This window comes from Kogia breviceps, chromosome X (assembly GCF_026419965.1).
Source record: "Kogia breviceps isolate mKogBre1 chromosome X, mKogBre1 haplotype 1, whole genome shotgun sequence".
In the NCBI taxonomy this organism is placed as follows: Eukaryota; Metazoa; Chordata; class Mammalia; order Artiodactyla; family Physeteridae; genus Kogia; species Kogia breviceps.
Genome location: NC_081330.1, coordinates 61,099,043 through 61,122,231, shown reverse-complemented (window position 1 = coordinate 61,122,231; position 23,189 = coordinate 61,099,043). Strand labels below are relative to the sequence as shown.

The 23,189-nt window shown below is 35.5% G+C and overlaps 1 protein-coding gene across 3 annotated transcripts in view; it reads right to left on the bottom strand.

Annotated features, from left to right (window-relative positions):
- Window positions 1-23,189, bottom strand: part of HDX (highly divergent homeobox) — a 161,604-nt gene that overhangs the window by 7,859 nt on the left and 130,556 nt on the right. For all 3 annotated transcript variants that reach the window (XM_059051263.2, XM_067022828.1, XM_067022829.1), the window contains 3 exons: window positions 20,904-21,111; window positions 8,784-8,863; window positions 5,495-5,578 (listed from right to left, as the gene is read on the bottom strand). In XM_059051263.2, the coding sequence (XP_058907246.1) occupies window positions 5,495-5,578; window positions 8,784-8,863; window positions 20,904-21,111 (372 nt within the window). The remainder of the gene's footprint in view (window positions 1-5,494; window positions 5,579-8,783; window positions 8,864-20,903; window positions 21,112-23,189) is intronic.

Below are 23,189 nucleotides of genomic sequence, written 5' to 3'. Positions count from 1 at the left end.
AATAAAGAAGATAACATTTTAGCATAAAGGAATATAAAGCACAGAAGTAAGTTATCCTTTTATTCAAAGGCTGCATTTTAAGCAAATCACCAACAGAAAATAATCTACAAGGTCAAAAATCCAATCAAGTAAATTCCAGTAAGAGTAAAATCAAGAAACAGTTCTCCTCTTGGAAAGACTCCTCCTACATTAAACCTAATTAGCATTTGGATTAGGATTAATAATAGAGCTCAATTAACCCCAAGTAAAGAGCAATAGCAGATGCAGTAATGCTGAATGTACCATTCACAAAGCCAAATACTGAGGTTATTATTTTGTACCAAGAAAGGACTCAAATTTTTAATAAGACTGTCTTAAGTAGTTTGCTGAGGCCCCCACCTTTATGTAAGAGTTTGTTATTTAGAAAATATCTCCAAATTTGCCACTGTGTACCACTGATTTGAAACCCAGTCTCCACTATTTTTCCTAGTTGTGTAGGAAAAGAATAATAGACTAGGTTCTGGGAGGATTTTAGTGCCGGGTCTACTGATAATTGTGTAAACTTGGGCAGGCCAATTAACCTGTGATTCTATTTACTCATTAATAAAATGGATATGAAACTAGCAGTCTTTGGGAATTCTAGCTTTAGGGTTACAAGGCTCAAATAAGATAATGGGCATGAAATTGCTCTGAATAGATTTACTATTCAAGCTACAATAGTCAAGAAAGTATGGTATTGTCAAAAGGGTGGACATATAGATCAATGGACAGAACAGAGAGTCCAGAAACATTTATTATATATTACTTTATACATATATAATACATACATGCATATATATATATATATATATATATATATATATATATACACACATACATATTTGGTTGATTTTTGATGAAGATGCTGAGGTAATTCAATGGACAAAGAAAGAACAGTCTTTCAAAAAACAGTGATTGAACAATTATAAATCCATACCCCCTCCAAAAATGATTATTAACCCTTACCTCACTCCATATACAAAATTTAATAAGAAATGGATCATAAGCCTAAATGTAGAACCTAAAACTATAAAACTTCTAGAGGAAAACAGAGGAAAAAAAAATCTTTACGTCCTTGGGTTAGGCACAGATTTTTCAATAGGACACAAAAAGCATGAAACTTAAAAGAAGGATTTCATTAAAAAACCCCCCAAAACACAACCTTTGTTTTTCAAAAGACACTTAAGAAAATAAAAATACATGCTACATATCAGGAGAAAAAATTTGTAAATCACATATCTTATAAAGGACTTGTATTCAGAATACATAAAGAGCTCTTATAGCACAAATATAGGACCAGCAACCTAATAAAAAGCAGGCAAAATATTTGAACATACACTTTATCAAAGAAGAAATGTGAATGGCCAATAAATATGTGAAAAATGCTTAATATTGTTTATCATTAAGGGAATGCAAATTAAAATCACAATGAGATACTACTACCAACATACTACAATGGCTAATGTTAAAGAGACTGACAATAGCAAGTGCTGATGAGAATGTGGAGCAATTAGAAGTCTCAGACTTTGCTGGTGGGAGTATAAAGCAGTACAGCAACTTTGGAAAATGTTTTGGCAGTTTCTTATAAAATGAAACATACTCTTTTTTACCATCTGACTCAGCGATCCTACTCTTAAGTATTTACCCAAGGGAAACGAAAACACATGTCCACAAAAAGACAGACATGAATATTCATAGCAGCTTTATTCATTATAGCCCCAAACTAGAAGTAACATAAGTGTTCATCAGCAGATGAATAACAAATTGTGTTCATGGTTACACAACTGTGTCCAATTGTCAAAACTAAATGAATGAAAAGGTGAATTTTATTGTATGTAACTTATATATAAAAAACCTGATTAAAAATTTATTACCCAGCCCTCTTGCCAAAAACTTGAAAATAAGCTGTGCGTAGTCTCTGCAACCAGGGAATCTGTCTCAAAGAGCATAGCAGGACCTTTAACAACATTTGCTCAAAAAGCTGCATAAAATACATTAAAATTAGTTAATTCTATGGGCATTCTTGTTTCAATTGAGAAGATACAGTTGTATCAATCATATTCTATCTATGAATATATTTACTGCATCAATTATTTTATCAGCTCAGTTTAGAACTTATTTTACCTAATAAAACTGCTTCCTTTTCAGACCATTTAATATCAAGTGAATGATCTGCAAATGATAAGTCAAGCTAAATTCCTTGTTCAAAGGCACTCTACAGTAATCTAAATTATAAGTAAGCATTATAATAAAATTCCACGTGCTCCTGCTATAATACACTTGACTAATTCTAAGCTTTTTGTATTTTTAGTATGCATTGTCAGAACAGCAGTATTAGTAAAGTGCTGACCAGGAAGTCTTTGTGAATACAGGAGATGTCTATCATCATTATCATAGTGTCGTTTGAAATTGCAGTCCTTTTGAGCTACACTAACAGTCCATTAGAAAACATTTTAAAAACAGTAATTCACATTTGCAAAAGTCAGGAAGCATCTTTTGGTATGCAGATCTCTAACTTCTCATGCAAATATTCCTCCTCCTCAGTATTTATGCAATGTTTTTTAAACATAAACAGCTTTAAGATAATTTAATATTTCAGACATTTTCTTCTTGGAGCTGCTTTTTGCAAGCCTATTAAACACTTCCTAGATTACAGGCAGTAATTTATGTGTACTTTCAAGATTTTGCTAAGCAAATGGTTTGCAAGAGGAACTAGTAAGATAACATCAGTCACTGCATTTCACGAAAAAAGGCCTAGCTCATTTTTCTTTTAAAAATCTTCCCTACATTCCCACTAAGCTTTGTCAATTCTCCAAGATAACTGTAGGGAGCACTCAAGGCTTCATATGGACCAGGACTTTGATCTCTGAGCAGGCTACTGATGGATGCCAAACTTGAGGTGTTATTTTATGATATAGCTACTCATGCCTCAGAAACTCAGCTCATCAACTTGTCTTATAAGCATTTGGGGTTAGTTAGAACTCCTAGAAATATGGATTTCTAGCAAATATCTCAGTCAGAAACTCCACTATGCCCACACTGAATATTGATGTTTGCATAGTAGTAATTACCAAACACACATAAAAAACATTCTTTCATTTTGCTACAGTGAATCCCAAGAACAACGAGAGATTGTTCAATTTAGTGTGGGGGGAAAAAGTTATAATAATCCAGCTGCAGATCTTAATTGATTTTATATAAATGAGCACTTGCATAATATTAAAAGTATTTCCAAGGATAAATTAATTTATTCACTCACTCAGGAACTAGTTACTGGACACCTATGTTAGGCACTAGACCAGGTAACATATACATGAATAAAATAAGTATCTACAAGAAGCTTATGATGAATATATTCAAGAAACCAGCAAGGTGATTTTGATCCCAAAACAAAGAACACTAGCATGTGTGGGCAAATAGACTAAAACAATGTTCTCTCAAGGAAGATTAAATTTCCAAACTGGTAAGTCTATTTTATTTACTTATTTATTTATTTCTCTGGCTGCACTACATGACATGCAGGATCTTAGTTCCCTGGCCAGGGATCGAACCTGTGTCCCCTGCACTGGGAGTGCAGAGTCCTAACCACTGGACAGCCAGGGAAGTCCCTGGTAAGGGTTTTTTTTTTTTTTTTTTTTTGGCAGTACGCGGGCCTCTCACTGTTGTGGCCTCTCCCGTTGCGGGGCACAGGCTCCGGACATGCAGGCCCAGCTGCCATGGCTCACGGGCCCAGCCGCTCCGCGGCATGTGGGATCCTCCCAGACGGGGGCACAAACCCGTATCCCCTGCATCGGCAGGCGGACTCTCAACCACTGCGCCACCAGGGAAGCCCAGTAAGGCTATTTTAAATCAACTTACTGAAATCAGCAATGAGAACTGCTATGTGAGGTTTCACTTACACTTACTTCAGAATTAAGGTAACAAAATTCACTGATGAAGTGAACCGAAATATCTTAAATAATGATTATAAAGAGACATTTTCTATATAGGTGCTAACTTTTGAGAGTTAAATAAAAGTTCATGTAGGATGGTGATGTTTTATAAAAGATACCCTTAATAAGGTAGCGAAAGACCCCTTGTTCCCACAGCATTTACCAAAATGGAAAACACTGGATCATTAAATGTCCTTTAGAAGTCAACGAAAATGATAATTGAAATTTCTGGGCTGGATACTCCGGCCTGCCCAGGTCTTCAGCTTGAAACCTTCTCAAGTGGGCTGGTGCCCCGGAGGGGAAAGGTCCTGGAAAGAATCCTCTGAGCTCTGGGCCCAGCCCTATCTGAATTGTTTGAGTATACTAAGTGGAGCACACTTAACAGTTGTGCAATCCAGTCCGCTTGTCTGTAGTTTACATAGCCTGTGCCAAGTGGTGGCTTGCAGAGCCATTTCAATTCTGAACTGGGCATTTAGAAATATTATATGACCATGTAGGAGAGATTAGAAGGATCTCCTGTACTTCAGAACCAGCAACTTTATCATTTTATTAGTTGAAAATACAGTTTAAATATAGGATTATATTGTGCTCTTTGACCACTTAGCAAATAAATTTCAAAAACTAATTTCCTTCTGTGTTTACAATGTTCAATATTTTAAAGTCTGACATGTTATGAACATTTGGAAAACAGAATCTGTTGAATGACATAACTTTCAATTATAGTAAAACTGAAAAGATTTTTGAGAAAATGACAGCTGTTGTCTTTTCTGATTAAATGTTATTTATTGTTAACGTCTTAAGATTACTAGTCTCTGCTTTGAAGATGTATGATATTCAAGAAAATAACTTTTGTGCATGAAAGGAATGAACCTGTTGCCAAATTTCAGAAGACCCCAAATTACCTAGTAAGACAGGATATTGATTAACAAAGGGAAAACAATTACACATCTATGCAGAAAACATATAGACTGATAGCTTATGTCAAAATTTAAAAAAAAAAAAACAAAATTATGTATGGCACACTGTCAAAGTAAGTCAGTTCAGTAACAAGTGACATTAAGGAAAGGTAATTTCTATTCATATTCATTCAGTATTTGCTTTGGGGATTGTTTTTAAACTTCTAAAACAGGTATATTATTATATTCAAAAAAAAGTCTTCGGAAATGGAAATTCAAGATAAAATTAGCAAGGGACACTGGAAAAAATATCCCCTTTACCATCATTTAAAAATGAACATGGGCTTTAAAAAAAACATTGTCATACATTTCACATTAACCACCACTATGCCTCATCTTGCCATACACCATCAATAATTACTCCTGCTCAGCAAACTGTGCTTAAAACCATAACCACTAAACCAGCCAGCATTAATTAAAATGTCCAGCACTCTGACTGATATCCAAGTGCCTGAGAGAGTCAATGCAGAGTCCCAGTATACCTAATTTATCAAATGGAAGTGAAATAAACCAGTACATAGGTACTGTAAAAGTCTGCCTCCTTTAGTACCTTCTCTTAAAAAATTCAGAATCTGAAAATACTTTTACCTTATAATCCAAGAGAGAATTCACTTGTTCTACTTCAGAATTACTTATCATGTCACTTTCTTCATCATCAATAATTTCTATTTTCTGTAACATAAGTAAAGAAGTTTTCCTAAATATATATCTGATCATCACTATACTCAATCATGTATAGAGCATATATACATTCAATATTCAGTTTTAGTGATGGGGTTATCTAGTCTAGGTTATCCAGAATAACTCTAACTGACTGGCTCCTCAGCTTTACACCCAGTATGTGTCTGAGCCACCTCCCTTAGTAACAGAAAATTATTGTAATACTATTTAAAACAGAAAAAAACACTTTCACAATATCCCTGAAAAAATAGGCATTCGAACTCTGCTTAAATAGTGCCCTCTAGAAAGGGAGCATGATTCCTATAAAGGTAGTCTATTTAATGATAACCAAATTTAATTGGTTGGAAGGGCTTTCTTTTTTAAGTTTCCATATATCTCTTTGCAACTTCTAATGTAAAATATCAACATACGACATGTATTGCAAAGTCAAATACAGTTTTTACAAAATTCACTTATTTACGGCACTCCATTAGTTATACAATTGAAAGCAGACATTTATAATGTAATGGCAAAAAGAGCAGGATGATTTGTTTCCTTCACTAGACAGTAAGAAGGAGAAGAGAGCAAGAACAAGAGACACACTAAACTGCCCTTAGCTTTAGAATTAAGGTACAACATAATTAGTACAGTATCTCGCACACAGTAGGTACTAATTAAATATTTGTCAAAAGAATGAACAAAACAGCTTGGCACTGACGGAAAAAAAAAATGACCAATAAGCTCCAACCATGGAGGCAAGGCAAGTTCTCTAATCATAGAACCTTTTTTTAAAAAAAGCAAAAGTAAAACGAAAAAACAAAATCTGCTTTAATTTTTCTTTTGCATATGAAAATCACAGTTAAGGAAAAACACTTTTAAACATTTAAATCCTGCCAACCCAAAAGAAAATTTAAAAAAGAGAAAAGCTAAGCTAGAGTTAGTCACTAGGCAGTCTTTTAAGAACAATCACATTAATAGCAACATGTCATAGGCAGAATTTGAAATCAAATTTCCTACCCAGCAATAGATATGGTGATTAAAAATCACAAATGAACTGGGAATGATTATATTTGATATATTGCCTATGAGGATATGATACCATAACAGCGTTTGTGACCTGCAGGCTTCTGAGTCAGGAGGACAGCTGCAATGAAATTGCTTTCTACTGCTGCCTGGAGATGAATCTAATGTTTTGTTTTCTATTATAATCACTATAAACTTGGGGTTTAATCATGTCAGCTCTCACCAGAATGCAGATTTGATATCTTTTTAGATGTTGTTTTTTAGATTTTTCTATTTGGATTGGTTCTGGGAAAAAAGAGTTAAGTAATCCAGGGAGGAAGGCCCCAAGGGCCACTGTATATATTTGCACATATAAATAGGTCTTGTATGTCTTTGTGATTTGTCACCCATGAATAATTGGGGACACTCAAAAGTTTTAGGCAGAGGAGATCAACTTTTGAAAGTTTGGAGTTTTGTTTCTGAAAATCAATTGCTCTTGAAAAATTAGGTGCCTAAGTGACTGTGAGTCATCCCATGCCATGACTCCATTCATTATCTTCAAATGTCTGCCACAGGGGAGATCCAATGCTGAGAAATTCAGACTAAAAATAAGCATGTCTTTAGGTGAAAAGAGTTCCAATTTGTAAATAATTGTATATAATTTGTAATAGTATTACTCAAATTTGGAGCAAAGGAGATTATTACTTGGTGGAATTAAGAATATTAGCACAATTAATAATTGCTGAAAACAATTATTACTAGCTATCTAATGAAAACACAACTTTGACTCAGAATAAAAGTATGTTTTCCTATACGCCCATTGAATTTACTGTTAGAAGGGTCAAATATAAACTTAAATCATGACTGAAATCAGCAAAATGCAATCCTAAACTACACTCAGTATGTGGAAAACACTTATAAATTGTCGATATCTAACAAAAAAAGAACAAAACTGTATTTTATGTGCTCAACTTTTATTAAGGAGATGTGACAGAATTATAGTGTCAGATAAATGATGTTTGTGATGGGAGCCAGGGTAAATCTTAAAGATACAGCCATTTTGTAACAGAAAAATCCATTATAGGGACCATTTGTAAAGTTTGCAATCAAGCACAAAACACTGATTCAAAAGCAAAAGCAGGGACTTCCCTGGGGGTCCAGTGGATAAGACTCTGCGCTCCCAATGCAGGGGACATGGGTTTGATTCCCTGGTCAGGGAACTAAGATCCCACATCCCACATGCCACACGGCTTGGGCAAAAAAAAAAAAAAAAAAAAAAAAAAGGAACAAAAAAAAAAACAATGACATTTGCCTTTATGTCTGACTTTAGGTTAATACCATCTTGATTTCTGTATTATTTGATGGAATCACAATATAAACAGATGCTGCTAATACAGCTGCTTAGAGAAGATCTCTATATATCAATGTTTACATTTTCACAAAACTCAGTTTAATCCGCGTGTAAGCTGTGTCTGCTTGCTATTCAGTTTTTTTTTTTTTTTTTTTTTTTTTTTTTTTTTTTGCGGTACGCGGGCCTCTCACTGTTGTGGCCTCTCCCGTTGCGGAGCACAGGCTCCGGACGCGCAGGCCCAGCGGCCATGGCTCACGGGCCCAGCCGCTCCGCGGCACGTGGGATCCTCCCGGACCGGGGCACGAACCGCGTCCCCTGCATCAGCTGGCGGACTCTCAACCAGTGCGCCACAAGGGAAGCCCCAATTGCTGCAATTTTTAAGATGACTAGCAGAGTCCAATTTAACTAAAAAGAAGAAAAGTTTCCAAACACTGTATAGATAGGTATGGTCTGAACAAAGAACACAAGAATCGAATCCTTGGATACAAGTCCTAGAACTAAGAAAGCCTTCCTCCATGGTCTCAGGCTAAACTTTTTTAAATCTGCCATCTGTCAAATGAGAAGAAATCTGCTCTTTGCTAAATGTGTTGAAGCAAAATAACTTGTTATGTATAAAATGTCACATGTGTAAGCATTAGGTTTTTACATTTTCAAAGCTCCTAAATTAAAAAATGGTACCAATGACATTGCTTTAAATTTCATTTATTAAACCCTATAAGATATATCAATGCATTGGTAACAGGTCCATTTTGGTTTGTGAAGTGGAGCAAGACTTTATTCTGACAATGCTGATATTGTCATCAACTGGAAACAAATCCTTGGAATCCATCATGTAATGAGGAAAGAATTTCAAAACGTACATACCACATTATCTGCGGATACCGTATGGTGGTTCTCCTCCTTATGAGCCCTTGCCTTATTTAGAACAACTTCACTGGACTCCTCTACAGAAACAAAGAAGGCCATGATTTCATTTTTCATTCCTTAAAACTTTATTGAGAATGCTTTTTTCAAAATCACTTAAATAATTTCTCTATTGCAAAAAGACACAAATGGCAATTCTACTTCTAACAATGTATTCTAAGGAAATAAGTGTAGTTGGATTTGAATTTAAGGATGGTCATCACTGTGCTGTTTATATTTTTTTAAAATGAAGTAACCTATATGCTTAACAATGAAGGCTTGGATAAATCATGTAGGGCTTATCCTTAAAATAAATACTAGAAAGCCACTAAAAATGAAGTAGAAGAATAGTTGATAATAAAGAGAATATTCATGATCTATTGGAAAGAGAAAAACTGAAGGTGACAAAATCTACTCTGTAGGTACACTGTGATCTTAATTTTGTAAAAGAAAAAAGGATACATTTTCATGGAGAAAAGAAAGACTGACGTTATTTTTTTTTTTTTTTTTCAGTACGTGGGCCTCTCACTGTTGTGGCCTCTCCCGTTGCAGAGCACAGGCTCCGGACGCTCAGGCTCAGCGGCCATGGCTCACGGGCCCAGCCACTCCGCGGCATGTGGGATCTTCCCAGACCCGGGCACGAACCCGTGTCCCCTGCATCGGCAGGCGGATTCTCAACCACTGCGCCACCAGGGAAGCCCAGACTGACGTTATTTACAGCAAAACATTGCCATTATTATTTCTGTTTGAAATTACAGGCAACTTTTATTACTCTTCATTTTGTCTAATTTACTTGCTTTAATAATTCTTATTTTCTTTCATTTGCTTATTTATATTTAAATATTTTCTACAATAAACATGTATTGCTCATTTTAATAAGAAAAAAGTGATACAAATAATGTTCAAATACATGATATAAAGCTATAAATAAATTTTCAATTTTGTAAAAAGGGATGTGTATATGAGTGTACACACATACACAATCCTGTATATATGCAGAGAAAACACTGGCATAAATATTCTCTCACTCCCACTTCAAGAGAGGATATCACTGAGGGGTAGGATTATTTCTAACTTTTTCATTGTATGCTCCATTATTTTATATAATCAATATGTATTCCTTTTATAATCAAAATTTAGTATTCTGATACTGTAGGGGGAGTTGCCAAGATGGCAGAGTAGGAAGACCCTGAGCTCACCTCCTCCTATGGGCACACCAAAATTGCAACTATTTCAGAGCAACTATCCATGAGAGCAACATGAAGACTAGCAGGAAAGAATCTTTACTGCTAGACATATAATGAAGGAGCCATAAGTAGAGGGGTAGGAGGGGCAAAGACACAGTATAGTGAAGACACATATACCTGGGGAAGGTGACCCACAAACAGGAGGATACTTATAATTGCAGAGGTTCTCCTCAAGGAACAAGGGATTGAAGCCCCACATCAGGCTCCTCAGCCCAGGGGTCCTGCACTGGGAAGATGAGCCACCTGGAAAGTTTGGCTTTGAAGGGCAGCAGGGCTTACTTTCAGGAGAGCCAGAGGGATGTGGGAAAAAGACTCCACTCTTAAAGGGCACACAAAAAATCTCACACCCTCCAAGATCCAGGGCAGAATCAGTAATTTGAAAGGAGCCTGGGTCAGATGTACTTGCTGATCTTGGAGAGCCTCCTGGAGAAGCAGGAGGCAATTAAAACTCATCTTGGAGACACAGATACTGGCAGTAGCCACTTGAGAGAGTTCATTCCACCATAAGGACACTGGTGCTGGTAAGCACTACTTTGGAATCCCCCCTCTAGCTTATTAGTGCTTAAGACCCACCCTGCCCACCAACTGGTGGGCACCAGTAGTGGGATGCCCCAGGCCAAACAGCTAGCCAGGAAGGGACACAGCCTCACCCATGAGCAGACTGACTGCCTTAGGATCTCCTAAGATCCCAGCTGCTCCAGGACCTGACTACATCCACCAGAGTGCCCAGGACCTGGCCCAGGTCACCAGTGCACCTGTGCTAGCCCCAGGACTCCCAGGGCCCTATAGCCAGAGACTGTGGGACACAACTCTGTCCATCAGTGAGTGGCACTGTCACCACTTTTATTCAACATAGTATTGGAAGTCCTAGACATAGCAATCAGATAAGAAAAATAAATAAAAGACAACTAAATTGGAAAGGAACAAGGAAAACTGTTACTGTTTGCAGATGATATGACACTATACATAGAAAATACTAAAGATACCACTAAAAACTACTAGAACTCATCAATGAATTTGGTAAAGTTGCAGGATAGCAAATTAATATGCAGAAATCTGTTGTGTTTCTATACACTAACAGTGAACTACCAGAAAGAGAATTTATGAAAACAATCCCATTCACAATCACATCAAAAATAATAAATTACCAAGGAATACATCTAACTAAGGAGGCAAAAGATCTGTACTCTGAAAATTATAAGATACTGAGGAAAGAAATTTAAGATGACAAAACAGATGTAAAGAAATTCTGCATTCGTGGGTTGGAAGAATTAATATTGTTAAAAGAACCATACTACCCAAAGCAATCTACAGATTCAATGCATTCCCTACCAAAATACCAATGGCATTTTTCAAAGAACTAGAAACAATAATTCTAAAATTTGTATGGAAACACAAAAGACCCCGAATAGCTGAAATAATCTTAAGAAAGAAGAAAAAAACAAGAGGTAACATGCTCCCTGATTTCATACTATACTACAAAGCTACAGTAATCAACGGTAAGATTCTAGCACAAAAATAGATACATAGATCAACAGAACCAAGCAGAGAGCCCAGAAATGAAACCACACTTATAAGGGCAATTAATCTATGACCAGGGAGGCAAGAATATACAATAGGGAAAGTAAAACTTCTTCAATAAATAGTGTTTAAAAAACTAGTCAGCTATATAGAAAAGCATGAAAACAGACTACTTTCTCACACCATATACAAAAACTCAAAACAGATGAAAGGTTTAACTGTAAGACCTGATATTATAAAACTTCTAGAAGAAAACATAGGTAATAAGTTATTTGACATCAGTCTTAGCAGTATTTTTTTGGATATATATATATCCTCAGTCAAGGAAAACAAAAGCAAAAATGAACAAACGAGACTACATCAAACTGAAAAGCTTTTGCACAGTAAAGGAAACTGTCAACAAAACGAAAAGGCCACCTACTGAATGGGAGAAAATATTTGCAAAGGATGTATCCAATAAGGGGTTAAGATCCAAATATACAAAGATCTCATACAACTCAGTATCAAAAATACAAACAATCCAAGTAAAAAATGATTAGAGGACCTGAATAGACATTTTTTTCAAAGAAGACATACAGATGACCAACAGGAAAAGATGCTCAACATCACTAATCATCAGGTAAATGCAAATCAAAACCATGGTGAGATATCACTTCACATCTGTCAGAATGCCTATTATCAAAAAGGCAAGAAATAACAACTGTTGGCGAGGATGGGGAGAAAAGGGAACCCTCATGTACTGTTAGTGGGAATGTACATTGGTGCTGGCAGATACTATGGAAAACAGCATGGAGACTCCTCAAAAATTAAAAATAAAACTACCATATGATCTAGCAATTCCACTTCTGGGTATTCACCAAAGAAAATGAGGACACTAATTTTAAAAGATATATGCACCCCTATGTTCATTGCAGCATTGCTTACAATAGCCAATAAATGGAAGCAACTTAAGTGCCCATTGATAGATGAATGGATAAAAAAAATCTGGCACACACACACACACACACACACACACACACACACACAGTGGAATATTACTCAGCCATAAAAAGAATGAAATCTTGCCATTTGCAAAAACATGGATGGGCCTAGAGGGTATTATGCTAAATGAAATAAGTCAAACAGTGAATGACAAATACTGTGTGATTTCACTTACATGTAGAATCTAAAAAACAAAACAGATGAACAAACTAATCCAAAAGAAATAGAGTCATAGATACAGGGAACAAACAATTGGTTGTCAGATGGTGTGGGGTGGGGACAGGAGAGAAATAGTTGAGGAAGATTAATTGGTAGAAACTTTCAATTACAAAATAAATTAGTTACAGGTATGAAATTTACAGTGTGGGGAATTACAGTCAATAATTATGTAATATCTTTGTAGTGACAGATGACAACTATACTTGTCATGGTGAATGTTTTGAAGTGTATAGAAATATTGAATCACTATTTTTTATATCAGGAATTAACAAAGCATTGTAGGTCAATTATACTTCAGAAACAAACAAGCTCATACAAAAAGAGATCAGATTTGTGGCTGCCAGAGGCAGGAGGTGGGTGGATGGGAAATTGGATGAAGGTGGTCAAAAGGTACAAACTTCCAGTTATGAGACAAATAAATACTAGGGATGTAATGCACAACATGATAAAGGTAATTAACACTGCTGTGTGTTATAAATGAAAATTGTTAAGATAGTAAATCCTAAGAGCTCTCATCAGAAGGAAAAATTTTTTTTTCTATTTTTTTAATGTTGTTTTCTATATGAGGTGAGGGATTTTTACTAAAACTTTTGTGGTAATCATTTGATGATGTATGTAAGTCAAATTAAACTTATACTGTGCTGTAGGTCAATTATATCTCAACAAAACTGGAAACAAGAAGTTTTCATACTGTAAGTATGAATGAGTAGTCAAACCTGGCTGTCATACTAATAAAACAGCAATGAATTTTTTTAAAAACCTCAATAGTTTAAAAATGAGAAAATAAAAAAGAAAAGAAAAATTAACTCAGAAAAATCAGTGTACTAAAAAGTTCTGTGTGCTGAGCTAGGGGAAGTGGCTAATTCACAGCATAGTATGTCTACAAGGTAATCCTCTGTCTTAAGATTTCCCCTACCTCTATCCCTTAGAAAAATAGGGCTAATGTTTCTCCCTTTTCTTTCTGCACAGCCATGTCATAGATTATTTGGATAAATACTAGTGGAAGTTCTCAGCCCCTCGGTAATGAACAATTTATTTCACCATAGAAAGCAGAACAAAAATAGTTATCAGTTCTCCTAAGATTTTTTGAGTCAATTCTTTCCCATGGAAAGGCATATAAGGGTGCCATGTATGAACATGGGAAATGACTAGGAGGAAAACATTGCTCATTCAGGAACTCACATATGAGTGCACTGAGAATTAAAGATATTCAGGGAAGTTTTACCAGAGTTTTAATGCAAAGTCCACTAAAAATTCAATTGATTTTTTTCTATAAAAGAGTGGTTGCTGACCCTCCTACACTGTGGGTGGGAATGTAAATTGGTACAGCCACTATGGAGAACAGTATGGAGGTTCCTTAAAAAACTAAAAATAGAGCTACCATATGACCCTGCAATCACACTCCTGGGCATATATCAGGAGAAAAACATGGTCCAAAAGGATACATGCACCCCAAGGTTCATTGCAGCACTGTTTACAATAGCCAAGACATGGAAGCAGCCTTAATGTCCATTGACAGAGGAATGGATAAAGAAGATGTGGTACATATATACAATGGAATATTACTCAGCCATAAAAAGAGAATGAAATAATGCCATTTGCAGCAACATGGATGCACCTAGAGATTTTCATACTGAGTGAAGTAAGTCAGACAGAGAAAGAGAAATATCATATGATATCGCTTATATGTGGAAACTAAAAAGAAACGATAAAAATGAACATATTTACAAAACAGAAACAGACTCACAGACTTAGAGAATGAACTTACGGTTACCAGTGGGAGAAGGGTGGAGGGAAGGGATAGTTAGGGAGTTCGGGATTGACATGTACACACTGCTATATTTAAAAAGGATAACCAACAAGGACCTACTATATAGCACAGGGATCTCTGCTCAATGTTATGTGGCAGTCTGGATGGAAGGGGCGTCTGGGGGAGAATGGATACATGTATATGTATGGCTGAGTCACTTTACTGTGCAACTGAAACTATCACAACATTGTTAATCGGCTATACTCCAATATAAAACAAAATGTTAAAAAAAGTGGTTCCTAGATAGAGGAAATTTTATTAATTTTTATGACATTTCAAATCACTGCATTTCAAGTCCTGTGAAATCAGCAACTAAATGAAATGAAGGAAGGGAAAATTGTCATCAGATTTAGCTGCAGAGCTGGTATTAGTACTGGTGCCCTCAGAATAGGAGTTATATTGCTCATCAACAGATCTTTACTGGTATCATTCCTTAGAGGTTTGCTTTACATTTCTGTTCTCACTTGTTCATACCTTGGTACATAGTTCTGCTTTACCAGCAACAGATTCATCCATCATTTGATTCTTGTATAAGATGCATATAAAAACAGTTTTGAGGATTTCTAAGATAAAAAGCTATGAAATGATACAGCTGAATAAGGCATGTTTTCTTTTGCTTACAGATAGCTTTCACACTTGTAAAAGTTTGAAAGCTAAATACTGTCAATATGTCTGGTTATTATTCAACAAAAGCAGCTCTCTTAATTGGAAAATAAATAAGTAGAATTACTAATCAGTGAAAACTCTAGAGGGCACTTTATGTGGTGGCTGCATGCTCACACTAAGTAACTACGCAGAATTATCTTTCATGTGCATATCTACATACATAATAGGTACAGATGAAAAGAGGCTTTGTTACAAAATTTAATGAATTTAACGTTATAGATGTTTTTTCTATACTTTAGACAGTTCACTTCTCAGGATAGTATAAATCTTTAAAGTTGCTCAACCATGAATATATTTTGGTAGACACAAAACTTGAAATTAAGGAGATGAGTCATCTATTACATTTGCTAGTTTGCAGTTGGGTGTGGGCGGTGAATCCAGGTAGCCTTTACTTTTTTTTTTTTTTTTTTTCGTGGGACGCGGGCCTCTCACCGCTGTGGCCTCTCCCACTGCAGAGCACAGGCTCTGGATGCGCAGGCTCCGTGGTCACGGCCCACGGGCCCAGCTGCTCCACAGCATGTGTGATCCTCCCGGACCGGGGCACGAACCAGTGTCCTCTGCATCGGCAGGCGGACCCTCAACAACTGCGCCACCAGGGAAGCCCCAGGTAGCCTTTTCTTTATCAATCCCAACCACATATCCTTTCACTTCACTTCCACACATGGAAAGGCAAAGGAAATGGGAGAAGTTAAGGTGGGAAGTAGGAGGAAATTAGAGGTAAGTCAGAAGCTCTGTATCAGGGGAGTACCTACTCTCCCAGAAGCAAAAGAATGGACTTGAAACCGCTCAAAGATCAACAGCACTTTTTCGTGACTTTGGCTAACCCTGCCTTTTACTGTGTTTTAAAAAATAATCCTTGTTTATGCTTGTAAAGTTATTTTCTAGAATATTTTAAAGTGATTTTAATTGTTTTTTGACATGTAAAATGTGAGCCCTTATTTAAAGACATTTTTTTCTTCTTAGACATTTAAAAGATTCTAACCCTATTGAATCAACAGCTGTATTATAACGACCCTGAGTTTCAAGTTGTTAGTTTTTTGAAATAGTATGGGAAGCTACTCTGATTATCTTGCCTCCATATCTCTAAGATGTAATCAATGGAAACTCAAAGTAAACATACATTCGACTACATTTTCATAACTGAAAGAGAATATGGTCAGTATATTTTAAAGATATTATATTAATCTAGGCCGGATGATACAATTCACGTAATTGTCACAAAAGAATCACACAGTTAAATCAGATTAGTATTCTCCATCAGTAAAATGAGGATGATAACAGGACAGCACTAGTAGGAAACCATACAGAAAAAGACTCTTTTCAGTATTTGAAAATTATTTTATGCTTGTATTTTGCAATTCCTGATGAGAATGAAAAGGTTACCATGCAGCTGTGAAAAATAAGCCACCAAGAGGCATCCTAGGCAATCTCACTTCGCATCAAGTGTTTTTTGATTCATGCATCAAATTCTCTCTCATTTTTCTCATTAGATCTTGATTACTATGTCAGCTGTCTAGAGAGCATGCTATTAAATGACAAAGAATGCTAGTGTAGGAGCAGTGGTCCATTAGCAACCTTAAAATTAACTCACTTTTTTCCCATTAACTACTTTATTTTTAAAAATTCCCTTTTAGGTGGGGAAGATGGAGTTGGGGAATGAAACTCCCCTTAAGTGCTTATGTAATTTCCTTTTATCAGAATATTTCCTCACAGCTCTCTGACCCACCCATAGAAACACACAAATCCCTGCTTCCCCACTATCCCTCAAATAGCTGCCAGTCATCATTCTCTAAGGATCTGTTTAGAATCACAGAAAATATTTGTACACAAAAGCTGCACATAATTAATGTATAAAATTTGGTGAATTTGAACTTGTATGTACTTTTGTTACCATCACCACAATCCAGGTAATAAATGTATCCATCACTTCCAAAAGTTTCCTTGTGTCCCTTTTTTTTGTGTTACAAATGCTTAACATGATTTACCCTCTTAAGTTTTTAAGTATACAATCACTTATTTCTAACTGCAGGCACTGAGTTGTTCAGCAGTTCTCTGGAACTTACTCCTCTTCTGTAACTGTAACTTTATATCCATTGAACAATAGCTCCCCATATCCCTCTCCCTCCACTCCCTCATACCACTGTTCTATCATCCACTCATATAAAGCTTTAACCATTTTAGATAACTTATATGAGAGGAATTTCTACCCAACCTCTATGAGACCATTGAAATAATGATGCCTCTTCTTTCTGAAATATTTTTCTTTCCTTGGTTTTGGTAATAACATACTATCCTGATTCTCCTATATCTGAATGTTCTTTCAGTGGCTCCTTTTTCTCCTCCAGAAATCTGGATATTTCTCAACACACTGTCCTTTTCTATCTTCCTTTCTTGTTTTCCATTTTCTCACCTAACTAAATTATCTATTTCTATGGCTAGACATTTTATTTTTGGCCTCGATGTGGGTGACTTCAATATTTCTTCTTATATCTTACCCCTTCTTCTGAGCTCCAGACCCATATTATCCAAGGGTCTGCTGGACAGCTCCACATGGATGCCCTGCCCTCATTTAAAACTCAGCACATGCAAAACTGCATTCATCTTCCCACATTATCCTATCCATTTAGTGCAGTAACAATAAAAATCTTAAATGAATTTGGGGAGGGGTATTGGGTAAAGGTATGAACTAAGTTCATCTAGAAGAATCAGTGCACTACAAGAGCTAAGAATGAGAGCCTTGCCAGATCTTCATATATCTTATAAAACTACAGTTATAAACAATCAGATCAATCTAACATAATAGGAAATCCAGAATTTAATCCATGTGTGTATGCATACATACGTGAATTTGTGTCTATCTATCTCTCTATTTCTCTATCATCTACCTATCTATCTATCTATCTATATATCTATCTATCTTTGATTTAAAAAAGCTACACAAACTCACTGGAAAAATGCTGACTTATTCAACAAATAGTGTAGGGACATTTGGTTAGTCATTTGGAAAAAAAATTAGGTATTATCTTCACGTATCTTAAAGCAAAACAATTTCTAGGTGCGATAAATATCATGTTGTAAAAATGAAACCATAGGATACATGAAGCAAATATGGGGTATGTTTACATAATTGTAGTACAAGGAAGAATTTTGTAATCCTGTCACCAAAGTCACAAACCATAAAGGAAAGAATTGGTATATTTAACAATATAAAAATTACAAACAAAAGTTCTGACATTTGAAAACCCCATAAACAAATTTAGAAGAAAATATAGCGTGAATACCCTGATCGATAAAATAAAAACAAACAAAATGGGCCAATGTAAAATTATCTCTCTATTACAGATGCAACCCCCCCACTATATGTTATATGATTCATTTATATGAAATGTCCAGAAAAGACAAATTTATATAGTCAGACATCAGATCTGTGGTTGCCTAGGTTTGGAGGTGGTAGTGGGTACTGGCTGAAAATGGGCTCAAGGAAATTTTTTGAAGTGGTGAAAATATTCTATAATTGATTTTAGTGATTTGAAGAGATTATTCTAAATTTTGATTTTAGTGATGGTGATGGTTGTACAACTCTATAAACTTTACTAAAAATCATTGAATTCTACTTCTGCAATGGATGAATTTTATTCTATGTAAATTAAACCTCAATAAAAGTGTTCATAAAAAAGGTGTCAGGAGAGGACTCTTTCTGTGCTTGAAGTCAAATGAAAAATACTTCTCACAGACAAATGGTATAATTACATGTTATTATTTGAATTCTCATTTAGGGAAGCACTGAGAAGTATTATAAAGATGATCCGGCCTAATTCCCTTATTTCACAGATGAGAAAACTAAAGCCTGATGAATTAAATACTTTGTCTGAAGTCACATAATCAGCTAGTGGAAGATCTAGGACTTGTACCCAGGTTGTCCAACTACTAGTGTGGTATTTGTCACATTATACCATACTGTCTTTGATTACAATGCATTTAAGTTGCTCTAACCCAAATTGACTAGAATTCCAATAAAATTAAAATTGTCATATATTATAATTTATGGATTGTAATAACCAATATTTCGAATCATGGAGATCATTATTGTGGTAGATGAGTGTCACTTTTTGTGATGACTATGTGGGAGACTGCTTAGGTGGAAGCATTAAAAGTCAAAAAGGTAAAATACAAGTGTTGGTGAGGATATGGAAAAAAGGGGTAGAGCCATTATGAAAAACAGAATGAAAGTTCCTCAAAAAATTAAAAATGAAACTACCATGTGATTCAGCGATTCCTCTTCTGGGTATATATCCAAAGGAAATGAAATCAGTACCTCAAAGAGGTATCTGTGGTTCCATGTTCACTGCAGCATTCGTCACAGTAGTCAAGGTATGGAAACAACCTAAGTGTCCATTAACAGATGAATGGATAAAGAAACCGTGGTATACATATACAATGGAATGTTAGTCTTTAAAAAAAATCCTGCTATTTGTGACTGTTTGGATGAACCTAGAGGACATTATGTTAGCTGAAATAAGCCAAACACAGAAAGAAAAGCATTGCATGATCTCACATGTGGAATCAAAAACAGTCAAATACAAAGAAGCAGAGAGTAGAATGGTAGGTACCAGGGTAAGGAGGTGAGGAAAATGGGGAAATATTGGTCAAAGGTTACAAAATTGCAATTACATAGGATGAATAAGTCTAGATAACTAATGTAGAGCATGATGACTAAAGTTTACAATACAGTTGACCCTTGAACAACGTGGGGGTTACAGGCACCACACCCCCTGCACAGTTAAAAATCCAAGTATAAATCGTTTTTTCTTTTTTTCTTTTTGGTACGTGGGCCTCTCACTGTTGTGGCCTCTCCTGTTGCAGAGCACAGGCTCTGGACGTGCAGGCTCAGTGGCCATGGCTCACGGGCCCAGCCGCTCCGTGGCATGTGGGATCCTCCCGGACCAGGCCACGAACCCGCGTCTCCTGCATCGGCAGGCGGACTCTCAACTACTGCGCCACCAGGGAAGCCCAAGTATAAATTTTGACTCCTCCAAAATTTAACTACTAATAGCCTACTGTTGACCAGAAGCCTTACTAATAACATAAACAGTTGATTAACACATATTTTGTATGTTAGACATATATTACATATATTTTATGCATTCATGACATGTCCTTTTCTTAACTTTTTTGATATTTCTAGGCTACACGGTTTGTCTGCAAGTTTTTCTAAATTGTTGCAAATCTCCAAAAATTTTTCCAATGTATTTATTGAAAGTGAACCAGTGCAGTTCACACCCATGTTGTTTAAGGGTCAACTGTACTATATTGTATGCTGGAAATTTGCTTTGGGAGTAGAGTTCAGGTGCTCTCACCACACACACACACACACAAAGGTAACTATGTGAGGAGATGGATATGTTAATTAGCTTGACTGTAGTAATCATTTCACTGTGTACATGTATATCTAAATATGTTGCACACTTTAAATATATACAACTATTATTTTAAAATAGAATAAAAATGTCTATTCTTTTCAAATGTTTAACCAAATGTTTTGAGGACTTTAGATTTGAAGTGCGGTAAGGTGAAAAGCAAGTAAAAAAGCATCAAATTCACAAAAGATATCATTAGGAGGTGGAGCATATAAAATACCTTGCGAGCTTCCTTCAGACAGACAGATGGATACTTCATCATTTCTGTCATTATCCTCTCCTACTTCAGCACCAGCTTCCTCTCCTGGTGTGAGTGCAGATAAAGAACCTGATTTGGGTTGCTCAGAAAAATCAGCAGGGCCTCCTCTTGGAGGTGGAACTTCAATCCCCATTAAACGATATTTCCTTCTTCGATTCCCAATCCAAGTCTTTATAAGAGAAATAGAAGAGAAAGTTTTTGTAAAAATAGAAACTTTAGCAGTTCTAGCCATTAAAATAATGAATGGATACTGCATAAAATATGATTAAAAAGAATAAATAGGTACCTAGAATAATGTAGTTTTTTTATTACTCAGTAAGCTAAAATAAAAGTAATTGCTTTTATTTTAAAATACCTTATTAGAAGAAATATTTATCTAAATACTCAGACTTTCAAGCAACATGCAGCCTGTCACAGAACACTTTTTTGTTTTTGTTTTTTCTGGTGAAAATTATCCACCAAATATTTCAAAAGAAACATGAATTGGTTCTTTTCTGAAAGGGACCAGACATGCAGCTCTAACTATAGTTCATGTCCCATTTCCAATCTTGCTCTTTGTATGTGAAACTGTGCCTTCTAGTAACTTTGTTTGGCTCCATAATGACTACCTGGGTATTTTAAGTATTCTAAAATTGCATTTTATTAGATTTGGAACCAATTTTTTAACCTTTTTATAGTAAAATAAATTTTGAGTTATAGGAAGTTGCAAAAACTGCTCTTCTTCACTCAGTTTCCTACAATTTACATTTTACATAATTATAGCACCATAACAGAAAAAGGAAATTGATATTGTACAATATATGTGTACAATTCTATGTTCCTTTATCACACCATTCTTCTCCCTACCACCATCTTCAACCCCTGGCAACCACCAATCTGTTTTCCACATCCGTAATTGTGTCATTTTGAGAATGTTATATAAACGGAGTCATACAGCATGTGACTTCAAAAATTTCAAAACTTTGGATTTTCTCATTCAGCTTAATTTCCTGGAAATTTATTAATGTCACATATATCAATAGTCCATTCATTTTTATTGCTAAGTAGTCTTCCATGATACTTATGTACCATTTTGTTTCTGTTTCTTTGCAATGTTTTTTTAACCCTTCACTTGTTGGAGGACACTTGGGTTGTTTCTAATTTTTGGCTATTATACACAGCTAAAAAGCTTCTATGAACAGTCAAGTACAGGTTTTTGGGCTGATGTAAGTTTTCATTTCTCTAAGATAAATGCCCAAGAATGCAACTGCTGGGTCAAATGGTAATTATATGTTTAATTTTAAAAGAAACTGCCAAATTGTTTCCATAAAAGTTGTGCCATTTTATATTTCTACCAGCAATGTATGAGAGATCCAGTTTCTTGGCATTCTTTCCAGGACTTCGTATTATAAGTAATTCTTTTTTTTTAGCTGTTCTCATTGGTGCATGTAGCAATAGATCATTAAGTTCTTAATTTAATTTCCCCAATGGCTAGTGATGTTGAAAATAATTTCATGTGCTTTTTGCCACCCATATATCAGTGAAATGTCTTTTCATGTCTCCTGTCCATTTTGTAATTGTTGTTTTTCTTTAATATTAAGTTTTGAAAGTACTTTGTATATTATAGATATGAATTTTTGTCAGATATGTGGTTTTGCAAAATGTTCTCCCATTCTGTAGCAGATATGAGTTCTTTGTCAGATATGTGATTTGCAAATATATTTTCCTCATCTGTAGCTTGTATTTTCATCATCCTGGTCTTTTGCAGCACAAAAGTTTTTTTTTTAAATTTCGATGAAGTCCAAGCTACTGCTTTTTTCTTTTATGGATTATGCTTTTAGTCCTATTCCTAAGAATTCTTCACCAAGCCCTAGGCCACAAAGATTTTCTCCTATGTTATCTAAAATTTTTATAATTTTATTTTTTACATTTAAATCACTGATCCATTATGAATTCACTTGTATAAGGTGTGAGATTTACATCAAGGTTAATTTATGTTTACCTATAGATATCCAATTGTTCCAGCACCATTTCTTGAAAAGACTTCCTCCATTGAATTGCTTTTGCACCTTTGTCAAAAATCAACTAAGTTGGCCATGGTTGTGCAGGACTATTTCTGGGCTCTCCATTCTGTTCCAATGATCTATACATCTTTTCACCCTGCCAATACCACAGTCTTGGTTACTGTAGTTATATAATAAGTCTCAAAATTGGGTAGATGGATTTCTTCCACTTTATTCTTTTTGTCAAGAACTGTTTTAGCTATAC